This window comes from Chanodichthys erythropterus, chromosome 13 (genome assembly GCF_024489055.1).
Source record: "Chanodichthys erythropterus isolate Z2021 chromosome 13, ASM2448905v1, whole genome shotgun sequence".
Taxonomy (NCBI): domain Eukaryota; kingdom Metazoa; phylum Chordata; class Actinopteri; order Cypriniformes; family Xenocyprididae; genus Chanodichthys; species Chanodichthys erythropterus.
The window spans coordinates 16,718,769-16,731,062 of NC_090233.1; the positions used below are offsets into that span (position 1 = coordinate 16,718,769).

The 12,294-nt window shown below is 37.4% G+C and overlaps 1 protein-coding gene across 4 annotated transcripts in view; it reads right to left on the bottom strand.

Annotated features, from left to right (window-relative positions):
- Positions 1-4,530: 4,530 nt before the first annotated feature.
- The window catches only part of tecta (tectorin alpha), a 37,681-nt gene continuing 29,917 nt past the window's right edge, over positions 4,531-12,294 (bottom strand). For 3 of the 4 annotated variants that reach the window (XM_067405599.1, XM_067405600.1, XM_067405601.1), the window contains 8 exons: positions 11,908-12,018; positions 11,459-11,661; positions 10,327-10,490; positions 9,705-9,953; positions 9,372-9,534; positions 9,033-9,117; positions 8,545-8,664; positions 4,531-5,765 (listed from right to left, as the gene is read on the bottom strand). In XM_067405599.1, the coding sequence (XP_067261700.1) occupies positions 5,662-5,765; positions 8,545-8,664; positions 9,033-9,117; positions 9,372-9,534; positions 9,705-9,953; positions 10,327-10,490; positions 11,459-11,661; positions 11,908-12,018 (1,199 nt within the window). In that variant the 3' untranslated portion in view covers positions 4,531-5,661. Of the gene's footprint in view, positions 5,766-8,544; positions 8,665-9,032; positions 9,118-9,371; positions 9,535-9,704; positions 9,954-10,326; positions 10,491-11,458; positions 11,662-11,907; positions 12,019-12,294 lie in introns of those variants that run through there. The other variant, XR_010896858.1, reaches the window with a different exon arrangement.

The window sequence follows — 12,294 nt, forward strand, 5'->3', positions numbered from 1 at the left end:
GAAATTTTTATCAAAAAAGTAAGAAACTCAAATGAAACCAATCGTTCATGTACTTTCCATTGGTTCTTTCACATTTATGTACTACAATGCATGTGCATTTTTTTCATATCTTACCTATTACCAAAGATACTTATTGCTGTTCCCCACTAAATACAGCACTAATCACAGCACCTTAAATTAGAGACAAACAGCGCACTCTAGTGAGTAAATCTGAGTATTACAGGGCTAATAGTGGTGTCAGTAATTAGAGCTGTGCCTCACTTTGTCGGACCAAACTTGTTTATTCTAGTCATGATGCATCATTGTAACATAATACCTATTGTAGCATAAATATTAAAATGTAATATCCATTTTATCACAACTGACAGTGATAAAAATGGCTTAAGTGTATAGGACCAATGTTTGTCTGTGTGTGCTTACATCTATGTACTATTACACAGACTTAGGGCAGTGTGGTGTTGATTGTTCTAATTTATTCTCAAGTGTGCTTGCAGTGAAGGTGTGTGAAGTGAAGGTGTGAGAGTGTCAGCCTACAAGCTCATACTTTATATGCTATCAGTAATCCAAATGTGGTCTAGAATTAAATCAATATCATGGCACAAAGTACTTCTGAACTGAGATGATAGTAATATACTGACAGTAAAGATGATTAAAGGAATATGAATACACAATAAGTTAAATCGAAACTATTTGAGGCATAATGCTGCTTATGACAAAAAAAATTATTTCCAGTCCTCCCTCATTTTCTTTATAAAAAAATCTTAGTTACAGGCTGTTACATTCCATAGACATTAAAATACTCTTTGTTTCAATAGTATAACCACAAGACATACACCATATGAATGCTGACATGATTTTACTGTGAGAAATTGCTTATTGATCTTTTCTCTCTAAAGTTTTATCTAATTTTACAACTTTGTCATCAAGAAAATGCAACAACATAAACCAGGGGTTGGCAAGTCCGGTCCTAGACTCTATAACCACAGTAGATGTGTTTGATTTGAGATGGAGCTAAACTCTGCTGGACAGTGGCCCTCCAAGACCAGAATTGCCCACGCCAAATGATTTAAACAGCTTTACAGTTCAAATATCATAGCCTACATGTTACTGAAAGAGTTAATGTAAGAGCTTTTATAAAATGATCTTCAAGTGAACAATCCAATGCTCACAAAACCATATAAAAATGGTTTAGTGTCTATTGACATAGAACACACAGACAGGAATCAATCAATCAATATTATTTTTTACTACTCCCAGTGCAGGTTAGTTGAAATCGTGTTCCAGGGGGTTCCTCCTCAGTTTGCAGGGGGGTGGCGGCTGTGTTGTCACCAACGTTCGCCCCATTAGCGACGGCCCTGCCTGCTTGAGCTGACGCTTTGACTTTGAGTGGCAAAGTACCAGCAACATGTGAGAAATGCCGGTGCGCAAGAAAAAGTGAAGGTACGCTAAAGATTCGAATATAGAAGTGCCGGTACTGTGTACCGGTGTGTACCGGCCCACTTTGAGCACTGGTAATAATAAAAGTTTTCTGGTAATAATAAAACTTTTTTTCAATGCAAGTCAGAACTGGCTGCCAAGCAAGTCAAAAGTAGTTTTTGTGGTAATCAACATTATGCCACAAATGCTGTTGATTGAGCTTAAGTAGTGTTGAAAAAATAAATCAAATAAGTCAGTGTAAAAAAAATAATCAGAAACTCACCTCTGAGCTCCAGTAGAGAGGCCCTGAGTAATCTGTCCGTCCCCTGATCATGCTCTCTTTGACTGTGTACACTCCTCTCTCCACTGCTCCTTGGTCACAGATCTCCAGTGTGGCGAGCTCCCGCATCAGGTCTGACTGACTGACCGACCTGCGTTGCCTTGATAGGGGAGATGTGCAGATATGTCCAGTCCTTGTAGGCGAACGGCCCCTTTGCCAATTCATTCGGGGAATCTGACCTTTAACCTGCATCCTACTGTAGCTTTCACTCCGGCGGCCAATATGGGACTCAGAATGGGGTGCAGCTTGCCCACGTTCAGGCTCCTGAGGAAAGAACGGGACACCTCGGGCGAGGCAAGGGCTGGGGTTCAGGTAGCGGGAAGTAGAAGGAGCATACCTGGAAAGCTGTGGTTGACCTCGGACAATATATCCCAGGGTGGGATCGCAGGGGTCATAGGAACTGTATGGGCTTAAGAGGGTGGAGCCAGTGGTGTATTTGGGGGGTGAGTAGACTGGAGACATGATCAAGATGTGAAGAGAAATCAGCCCCAAGGTGGAGAGAGCCAAACTGTCACAAAGACAAACACAGTCTACTAGAAACAAAGCTAAAGAAGACTAACCTCAGTCAGACTAATGCTTTTTATATCAGAGATCGTGTGCAAAACTTTCAGCCTCAGCAAATAATCTATATTAGGCTATAGAAGGTGGAACACTTAGGGAAACTGCTTTTTTGTCTTGCTCATGCAAACACAAAGACAACATGATAAACGTGACTTGTCTCATCTTTCAGTATCAGTTGTGTGCAAGTAGGACAACAGTCAACTACAGTTACTAGCAGGTAGCCTAATGTACACTGAGACTCAAAAGATTGATGATGAATGTTATAATTCAAAAACATTATAAATTTAGTTGGACAAAAAGAGAAATGAAGAAGAAGATGACCATTTCAAAGACTTCCACAACCTTCAGGAAATGGCTGAAGACACACCAAAAGTTATGTCTCTCACAAAAACAAAAATGACTTGTCACGTTACAGTCTTTACAAGTCATTTATTTTAAGATTTATGTATGAAAATTGTGTAAGGCAAAATTATATTGCTTTTAAATCTTATGAAATATTAATAAAAAAAAGGCAGCAAAATACAATAAATTATACAATTTACAGGGGTTTAAAAATGACTTTAGAAAGATGGCAGCATCATTATTTTATTTTTATACAGTGATTGGTAAGTTTTCTAGTAAAATCTGTTGACTTTAGCAATCTTTGTTTCATTATGTCAATGGTGACAAAATGGCAAAAAGCACTTGTGTTTGCATGCCTGTAACTGAAGAAGTATTAAAGATATCTTAATATCCTTTTAGATTCTGGTGAACCATCAGAATCTAAAAACCAATCATGAACCCTCGAGGGCCTTTAAAATGAAGATATCAAAAGGAAAGTTTGTTAAGAACTAGAATCTAAAAGTATATTAAGATATATTTAATACTTCTTGAGTTACGGACATGCAAACTTGAGGCAAAATTATTTCTTTCTCAAAATAAAGAGTTTTGATTTCTAAGTGAACAAATTATGTGTAAGTGTTTTCACACATAATTATTGTAGGTAATTGGTAATTGAGTGCTCCATTTAAATGCTAGTGTTTCCCAAATGAAACACAAGAGCTGTTAGTTTTGTTTGATGTGTCTAATGTAGGGAACTGTGTTTAGCATTTTGCAAAACGTTTGTTTTACAATTGCAAATTGTAAAGCAGATAATGTGATTGCAGTTTTGCAGGCAGACTTGGTCTGAAGATTAGGTACATGAGTAAATGGTTTCACTGAGTGGGCCTCAAGTACCACTTTTAGTGTGTAAGCAATTAAAAAAAAAAAAAAATGTAATACCTTGGTACTGGATGAATACTGGATACGTTTTACGTCCTAAAAACATATTAGTATTGTTTTGTTTTAGTGTTTTGCTTGTTTTTTACTTGGAAGTGGAAAAAGAAGCTAATGAAGATATGATAAAAAAAACTTCACGCTGATAAGGAAGACAATTAAGGTGAAAATAATGACAGTAAAGATGATGGTAAATATGAAGCAGAAGTAGAATATGATGATGACGATGATGATGATGACGACGACGACGAATAGTGTTTGTAGTGATGTAAATTTCAGGAGAGAACTGAATCATGGGGAATGAAGGAATGCGCATTGGCTAAAGTCAGAGCAATCAAGTAATGCACTGCTACCTATTAACGCAGTGGACGCAATCTGAGCGTGAGTCAAACAGAGACTGTTACTGTAGGATACAGCAGTTACTATAAACACTGCATTTACTGCCCACTCATTAACGCTGACTATGGAAAACTGCCTTTGAAAACGGCTGGTGGTCTAATAAAATGAACTGAACGATATAATCATCAATAGACAGGGTTGCTAATAGTGAGCTTAGCTGATGTGGGTAAGTTATGTCACATGTTTAATCCTGCGCTAGAGCCTCCCCGCACAACCCTTAAGATCCTTACCAGCGGAATTCCAGTTCATCCTCCCGAGTGACCAGCAAAATATTCCTGTATTTTTTCCTAATTACCACGCGCTACTTCAAGATCCAACAGAAAATCATACGGGCTCGGTGTTAAGGACTCGATCAGTTGGTTGGAGTGACAGCATACCAGCACAAGTCCTGATCCAATATGTGCTTTTCTCAAGTCGGGATTTAAGGAACCGCCTCCCAAGCGGTCGCCATAGCAACGCGGATCGTTCTCTCTCGCGCGCTCTCTATCTTTGGCTTGCTGCAGAAGCCATGACTAATGCACTATGAATAGAAGCAGAATCAATGTGAATTGCTCACTTTATTCTCAAATAAATCATATCGGATTAAAAACAAACAAACCAACAAACAACCCCTAGAATAAGAAAACATTGTTACAGTAAGTATGGACATCAAGGGTTCGGTCACTTGACTACATAAGTGACTACAGCTGACTAAATAAGTTACCATGGTGTTATGGCTGTCCCAAACCTACAGGAAATGAAGTATAGTTCAGCTGTGTGGTGTCATGAGGGAAGTGATTAGAAACAGTCCTTGCATCTTTCATTAATATCATCATCAAGTCAAGTATGAGTGATATTGCCAGACTAAATTGCAAATGGAATTGATGATTCTAAAAAATCACTTTATGTCAGTGATTCATACAGTACATTTGAGTATTTATTGTACAGGGCAAAAGTGTTCACATCCATCAAACATGGCCTACTATATACAGCTTAAATAAGTGATGCTTTAAAAGTTGGCTACTCAAGAACATTTGTGTGTTGGTACTGAACGCTATTCACTCATTTGTATCCACAGGAATACAAAGCAATGCAAATGTTGATTGGCATTTTGATCTCAGCATTACTTTAGTATGGCAAAAAGGGATTTAAATAACAAACAAAATGGCATATTGAGAATTAGAGCAGGAGAGGATATGCATTTCATCAAATCAACTAAATAAAAAACAAAAACAACATAACGTGTTGAGAATTATCATCCATTCTTGCAACATGTGCTCTCACTCTTCAGTGATTCTCAGGAAAACTCATCATCTAATAAGTAATACTTGCTAATCTGTCATTAGTGGCTGTGAAATATTCAGTAGCTGTCTCTCTATCACTACATTTCAAAGTGACAGTTTCTCTCTTTTTTTGGTTTATGGCGTTTAGATGTTGCGCAAAAGAAAAGAGTTGGATTCTTTCAGGGTCTGAAGGGTGTCATGTATTTATGTTGGACCGAAGCACGTTGTTTTATGTCTGAGATATCCAGCTGGTGAAGGATCACTTGGTTGTATTTGATCAGAGTTTTCACTTCGCTGAAGGGAACTGCTCAGAGGTGGTCTTCACTGCAGGGCTGCTGATGCATCACATGCATATCCCCTCACTGGCTGTTTTGCTTCACTCTTTTGTCTTTATACGCCTCTCTCTCCCTTGGCCTTGCTTGGTGGGTGTTAAGAGAACAAAATTGAGGTGTGTGTTTGCAGTAAGATGTTAATGCTTACAACAGCAGCTGCCAGAAGAAGCAGGGGTTGAAGGTCAGTACTCATACTGGTGACTGTTAAGACAGGGAAAGAGAGACAAGAGATTCGTGAGAACGGAGGGTCAAGGAGTTTACAATGAGAGTTGTGTGTAAAGCGACGTCATAGTCAAGTCATGAAGAATGCACAAGACTTACTTTGGTTTAAAGTTACAGTACAGAGAAGCTGAACAGCTAAAATAGTGATGTCTAAGGGTGATGCTGCTGACATTTAATACTCAGAGGATCTATTTGTGTGAGTGTAGTGTACAAAAGTGTAGACAAACAGCAGTATAATTACAAACCTCTGGTAAAGGAAACTGTTCCTCAATTAAACATACTAAAGTTAGCTATAGTTCTTTAAATCGATTGGCTAAACTTAGTGGTGGGGCTTTTTCAGCGATTTACTACAGGTCAGTGACTCAATCAATCAACCGATTTGTTCAAACACACTGATTCATTCAGGGACAAAATATGTCTTTATGAGTGAGTCTTTGAATCATTCATCAAATGATTCTGATTTAGAAAAATCCACTACTGTATGTTGTTCAGAAACAACCTTTAATACGAGAAAGTTCTGTCTGTGTCCGGCAGAACTACAAAACACATCCCTGCAAGTTACTTTGTCTACTACAACAAGTTAAATCAAACCCCTATAGACCTTATTCAGGGAAGCGCCATATTTAATTTTTGACAGGAATGAAAACGAGGCTGTGAGGGATAGAATAAAGTATTTTCAATGGATTGTACTGTTGTTTAAAAACAATCCGGTTATTCAGCTGATAAAATGTTTTTCCTAAAAGAAAAAAAAAACTTTCAGTTTACAAAAACTCAATAAAACAGTTTTAAAAGTCAAGAGTTGTGAAAATTACGTGATCTACGACCTTTATACAGTGTGTGCCATTGTAAAGACTGCAAGTCTATCCCTATTCCTCACGTTTTCATCTGTATTAAATTCCATATGGCGTCTAAACTGATTAATATACACTTAAAGTACACTCATTCCATCCTACAGTGCACCTCAGTAAAGAGTAACCAATGTACACTGAATGGCTAGCCACTAAAGAAAACCCATGACTGTTAGCGTTGTGCCAAATTAATTCCCACGTTTCGCTAAAAGATGCAACCCCTGTATTAAAAATGTCCTTTGTGGAGCAATTTGTTTTGTATGGTACAGTGAACAGTAAATTTTGCCTCTTCGCTGCACTTGTTTGTGGCCAGTTAAAATTTTTTTGCATATATGAAATATTTAGGCGGTTGCTAACAAGTGGGACTACAGAGGTTGTCGGAGACATTAAATGTAATCATATCTAATAGGAACAACCATCTACTCACTAGTAAACATTCATAGCCTTGTTGCATTCATAAGCATGTTCTTGCAAACTATTCTAACTCAAACTTTCAGGGAATATGTTTTTAAATAAAGACTGGATGAAGCAGATGCTTCAAGAATTAGTTCACTTTCACATAAAATTTTCCTGATAATTTACTCACCCCCATGTCATCCAAGATGTTCATGTCTTTCTTTCTTCAGTCGAAAAGAAATTAAGGTTTTTGATGAAAACATTCCAGGATTGTTCTCCTTATAGTGGACTTCAATGGACTCCAAAGGTTGAAGGTCAGAATTACAGTTTCAGTGCAGCTTCAAAGGGCTTTAAACGATACCAGACGAGGAATAAGGGTCACAACGATCGGCCATTTTCGAAAAAAAATACAACTGTATATGCTTTATAAACACAAACGATCACCTTGTACGTGCTTCCGCCAAAACCACACTTTCGTAGTCTTCAAAAAGCTTACGCTGTATGTCCTATGCGTTCCCTATTCTACTTATGGAAAAATCAGAACTGACACTGCGTTTGTTCCGTAAGTAGAATAGGGAAGGCGTAGGACATACAGCGTAAGCTTTTTGAAGAATACGGAAAGCGGAAGCACGCAAGGCGATCATTTGTGTTTATAAAGCATATACGTTTAAATTTTCTTTTTGAAAATGACTGATCGTTTCGCTAGATAAGACCCTTATTCCTCGTCTGGTATCGTTTAAAGCCGTTTAAAGCCGTTTAAAGCTGCACTGAAACTGTAAATTTGACCTTCAACCGTTTGGAGGCCATTGAACTCCACTATAAGGAGAATAATCCTGGAATATTTTCATCAAAAATCTTAATTTCTTTTCGACTGAAGAAAGAAAGACATGTAAGACATGCACAAGATACAACATCTTGTATGACATGGGGGTGTGTAAATTATCAGGAAATTTTTTTTCAAAGTGAACTAATCGTGGTATGTTTAGCTTTTTACTTCTAGTTATTGTGTTTAGGTTTCAAAATTCCTAAAAGTTTTGTTCATTTTAAAAGATTATTATAATGAACAAAATGTGTAAGAAACTTTTTTTGGTCACAGAGCTGCTTTTCTTCAATAATCCAAAAGCCACTGGACAACATCCACCTATTAAAAATGTTAATACAGTACATTTAAATGTGTGTGTGTGTGTGTACTTGTTTTTGTGAAATATCAGGACACAAATGTGTATAATGACATGGGTATGACATAGGTATTACAAAAAGAGGTGAAATATGAGGACATTCAGCATGTCCCCACTTTTCAAAAGGCTTATAAATCATACAGAATGAGTTTTTGTGACAAAGTAAAAGTGTGCACAGTTTCCTGTGAGGGTTAGGTTTAGGGGTAGGGGTAGTGTAGGGGGATAGAAAATACGGTTTGTACAGTATAAAAACCATTACGCCTATGGAATGTCCCCACATTTCACAAAAACAAGTATGTGTGTGTGTGTGTGTGTGTGTGTATGTGTGCATTTCACCTCGGCAGCTCTTCCCATCTCTTTGCAGCATTCCTGTCACGCAGCTGCACACAGCGCCTGTTACTTGACTAGTGCAGATCTGCTCACAGCCACCATTATCCTCTTCACACCAGTCTGAATCTGAAACACACACATTGGGTTTTCATGTTATATGGGGACATTCCATAGACATAATGATTTTTATAATGTACAAACTGTATATTCTACCCCCAAACCTTAAACCTACCCATTACAGAAAATGTAGTATGATTTAGATTATTATTTTGTACCTATAACACAGGATATACCTGAACCCCCACCCCCACCCCACACACACTTTTATAGTTGTAATCACCTTGCTACTATGCACATACACAAAACAGCCATTTTTTACACCCACATCTTATTTTGCCTTCACTATTACCATCTTAAACAACACACATATTCCTCACACACACACACTGACTCAGGACATGCATTCATGCAAAAATCTGAAATATACTTTATACCTCTTCTTCGGATTGGTCCCACTGACAGGATCTGTTCTTTATGCTGACTGTAATCTGTATAACTTCGTTTGTTATGAGGACAATTCTGCAAAAGCATGAAAGTTATTATGAATCTAAAAGAAGCAGTTCTTCAAAATGACTGATGGAGAGATGAACAAGATGTAAAACATCACTAAAAACCTACTCTAAATCATGTTTGCATTTGTCAGTTCAAGCCTTTGTTTAGAGGCACATCATGTACCAACCCCTTTTACCATTGTCTCTTATGTTATAAATTTCAAGACGACTAAAAATAAAATAAAAAGGTGTTTGTCTGTATGTGTGTGTACAAGCTCTCACCACTTTGCAGGTGTTGGTCTCTGAGTCACACAGAGAGACGTCACAGTGCAAATGCACCTCATCATAATCACCAATAAACTTAAAGACGGTGACGTGGAAGCGGCATGTGAGGGACACGCCATTCTCAGCCATGCCTATAGTGTTATCCTTGATATTAGGACACCTGGAAGTACAGTTATGTGATGTGAGAGCTGTAAACTCACTGGTATGTATGTGGGTGTGTAGTCCTTTGCGAAAATTTGTGCAGTATTTAAATGCTATTCTGTTAAATATGTATCAAAACATGTTCAGTGCTAGTTTGTGTAAGATTATTTTCATAAGCTATTTCCTTACCCTCTCTCTATGATAATGTAACGAAGGCGATCGCTGCTGTAACGAGATGGTGTAGCCCAGCACATGTTAACAATGAGAATAAGCTGTTTATCATCTGCTCCTTCCACAAACACCCCCACAAACAGAACATCCCTGGTGCTCAGCACAACCTCTCCCTCACGGTACGGGTGTCGGTATGAAGCGTTTTTATACAGGGCCATTTTTGTGATGAAGTTGCCCTCTTGGGTTGGCAGTGTGAGGTTTATTACACTGTGGACAATAGAAAGAAAGGGGGAAACGTTATCTTTTTCATTTGTCCCATCTCTGGGGCATCCAACTGTAGAATGTTAAAGTGCATATAATTTGATTTTATGTAATTTACTTTATTTGTTAGATGTGTTTGTTATTAATTATAATAAATGCGGATATACAGGTACCTTGCTACATAGATGAAAAATAGCCTACCATGATAATGTTATATAAACCATGGTACATTATGATTATTATATGCATTTTTCCGGTATTTATAGTATTTAGTACTCTGAGGTACTTCAAATACCAACATACTGGTATTACACAGTGGTAATTGTTAAACGTAATACAGTGGTAGTTTTATGTATGGTGTGCAGGTGTGACAGCTAACCTGAGCATTGGCTTCAGTACTGTCTCCAGAGAGATCTTGATGTCCAGTTCATAAGCACAAGAAAACTCCACATTGATCGTCTTATCACGTGTCACTACATTCCCTGTGTTGTTCACACTCTCGATCCACACCGTGTTCTTGTACATAATGTGTGTTCCATTTGACTGGACAAATACACAAACACACACACACACAGACAAAGTTACAGTGAATTGAATTACCTTTCCACAGAAAAGCAGACAGCACATTAAGCAAGCATATAATGAAAATTAGATTATGAAAAGCAAAACTTTAATGAGAAGAATATGAGTTTATCTGCTATAAAAAATGAAAAACGAAACAAAAAAACGACAAAAAAAAGATCTTTCTTGAAAAACATATGAAAACATATTTGGAAAGCACTTAAATGATTTATTTTGTACCAAACTGAATAATTTCAGAACTAGTACACATTTAATACTCTTATACAGTGGACCATTGAGGACTGTTTTATCTTTAAAATCTGGGATATTTATCAAAGCATAAGACTAACTTTAACTCATTGAGCATGCATCACACGGTTAAATAATGCACTGCAATCACATGGAACTATTTTCAGTGATGCTATTAATTACTCAAAAAATAGATAAATTTCCACCATAGTGGATGGAAACTACTCATTGAACTCTTTATAAGACAACATTTAGGATCTGCATAAAATTACCTCAGTTGTTGGCCAAAAAAAGCCTTCTCAGTAAGTAAAATTATTCCACCAAGTACTAGCTGCCATTGCATTATGAATATATTTATGATGCCAAAAAACATTAAGGTAGGCAGCTGACTAGGTTTTGATAGACAGTCTAAAAATACTGTTCCTTGTTGAAATAAATATATTAAACCAAAGCTGGTTAGCTGGTCTAAGCTATTGTTCAAATGTCTTCTTTATACAAATCTGTGTATTCGCATGTAATTGAACGTACTGGTCCTGGTAAAGAAAATGTACTGTTCCATTCACATGAAATGGATGTAAATGGAACAGTACATTTTCTTTACTAGGACCAGTACATTCCATTCTCTCACAAGGAGAACCACCGAGCCTGTCTAAATTGAGACAGTCTGCTCTTGAACAGTTGTTAATGAGAGATTTGGTCACCTGTACAATAGAGCCACAATGTCCCTTGGTATTGTTGATATGGAAAGAGATGAAATCCTCTCCCTCGATACCAGCACAGTGCTGGTCGTTAATTCGTACATCCTCTCTCTCAAAGCCCAACTGGAACAGACGGCACTTAGAGATAGAGACCTCCATCTGAGCATGTTTACAGGTCACCTCCGCCTGGATGATGTCATCTTCACCTACATCACAAGAACAAAATGTTCTGTATTGTCGTTTAAATGTTTCTTCAATATTTCATACCAATTCTTAATGTGACTTTTTAATAAATTAGCAGTTAACCCTCTACTATAACATAAAAGGTAACTAGTGCAGGATGGTTTATGTGCCTGGGTTTAATACGTAGCGTTTGAGTATGAGCAATAATAATAATAATTTTAAAAAGGATATATGTGGTGTTCTGTTACAATATGATTTGTTTTACTCACTAATGTCAGTGCTAGGTAGCTCAGGGCAGCCACACAGATCTCCTCCATTCTCCTGCTCACATGTGTTGTTAGAGCAGATCTCTCCTGCACAGGGGTCATAGATCCATTCTGCTAAAGACAGGTCCAGTTACAAAGTTAGCACACAGAAACACACACACGCGCGCACACACACACACACACACACACACACACACACACACACACACACACACACACACACACACACGCTCACATACAGTCATTTACATTAAAACAAGTAAAGGTATCCATATATCCATCTGCTAATTCATAAAGTTTCTTAGACAATATTTTTGTTTTTTCAAAATTTTGAGAATGATTTGTGATAGTCTTGTAAGCATCAAAAAAATTATAAAAAATGTCTATTGC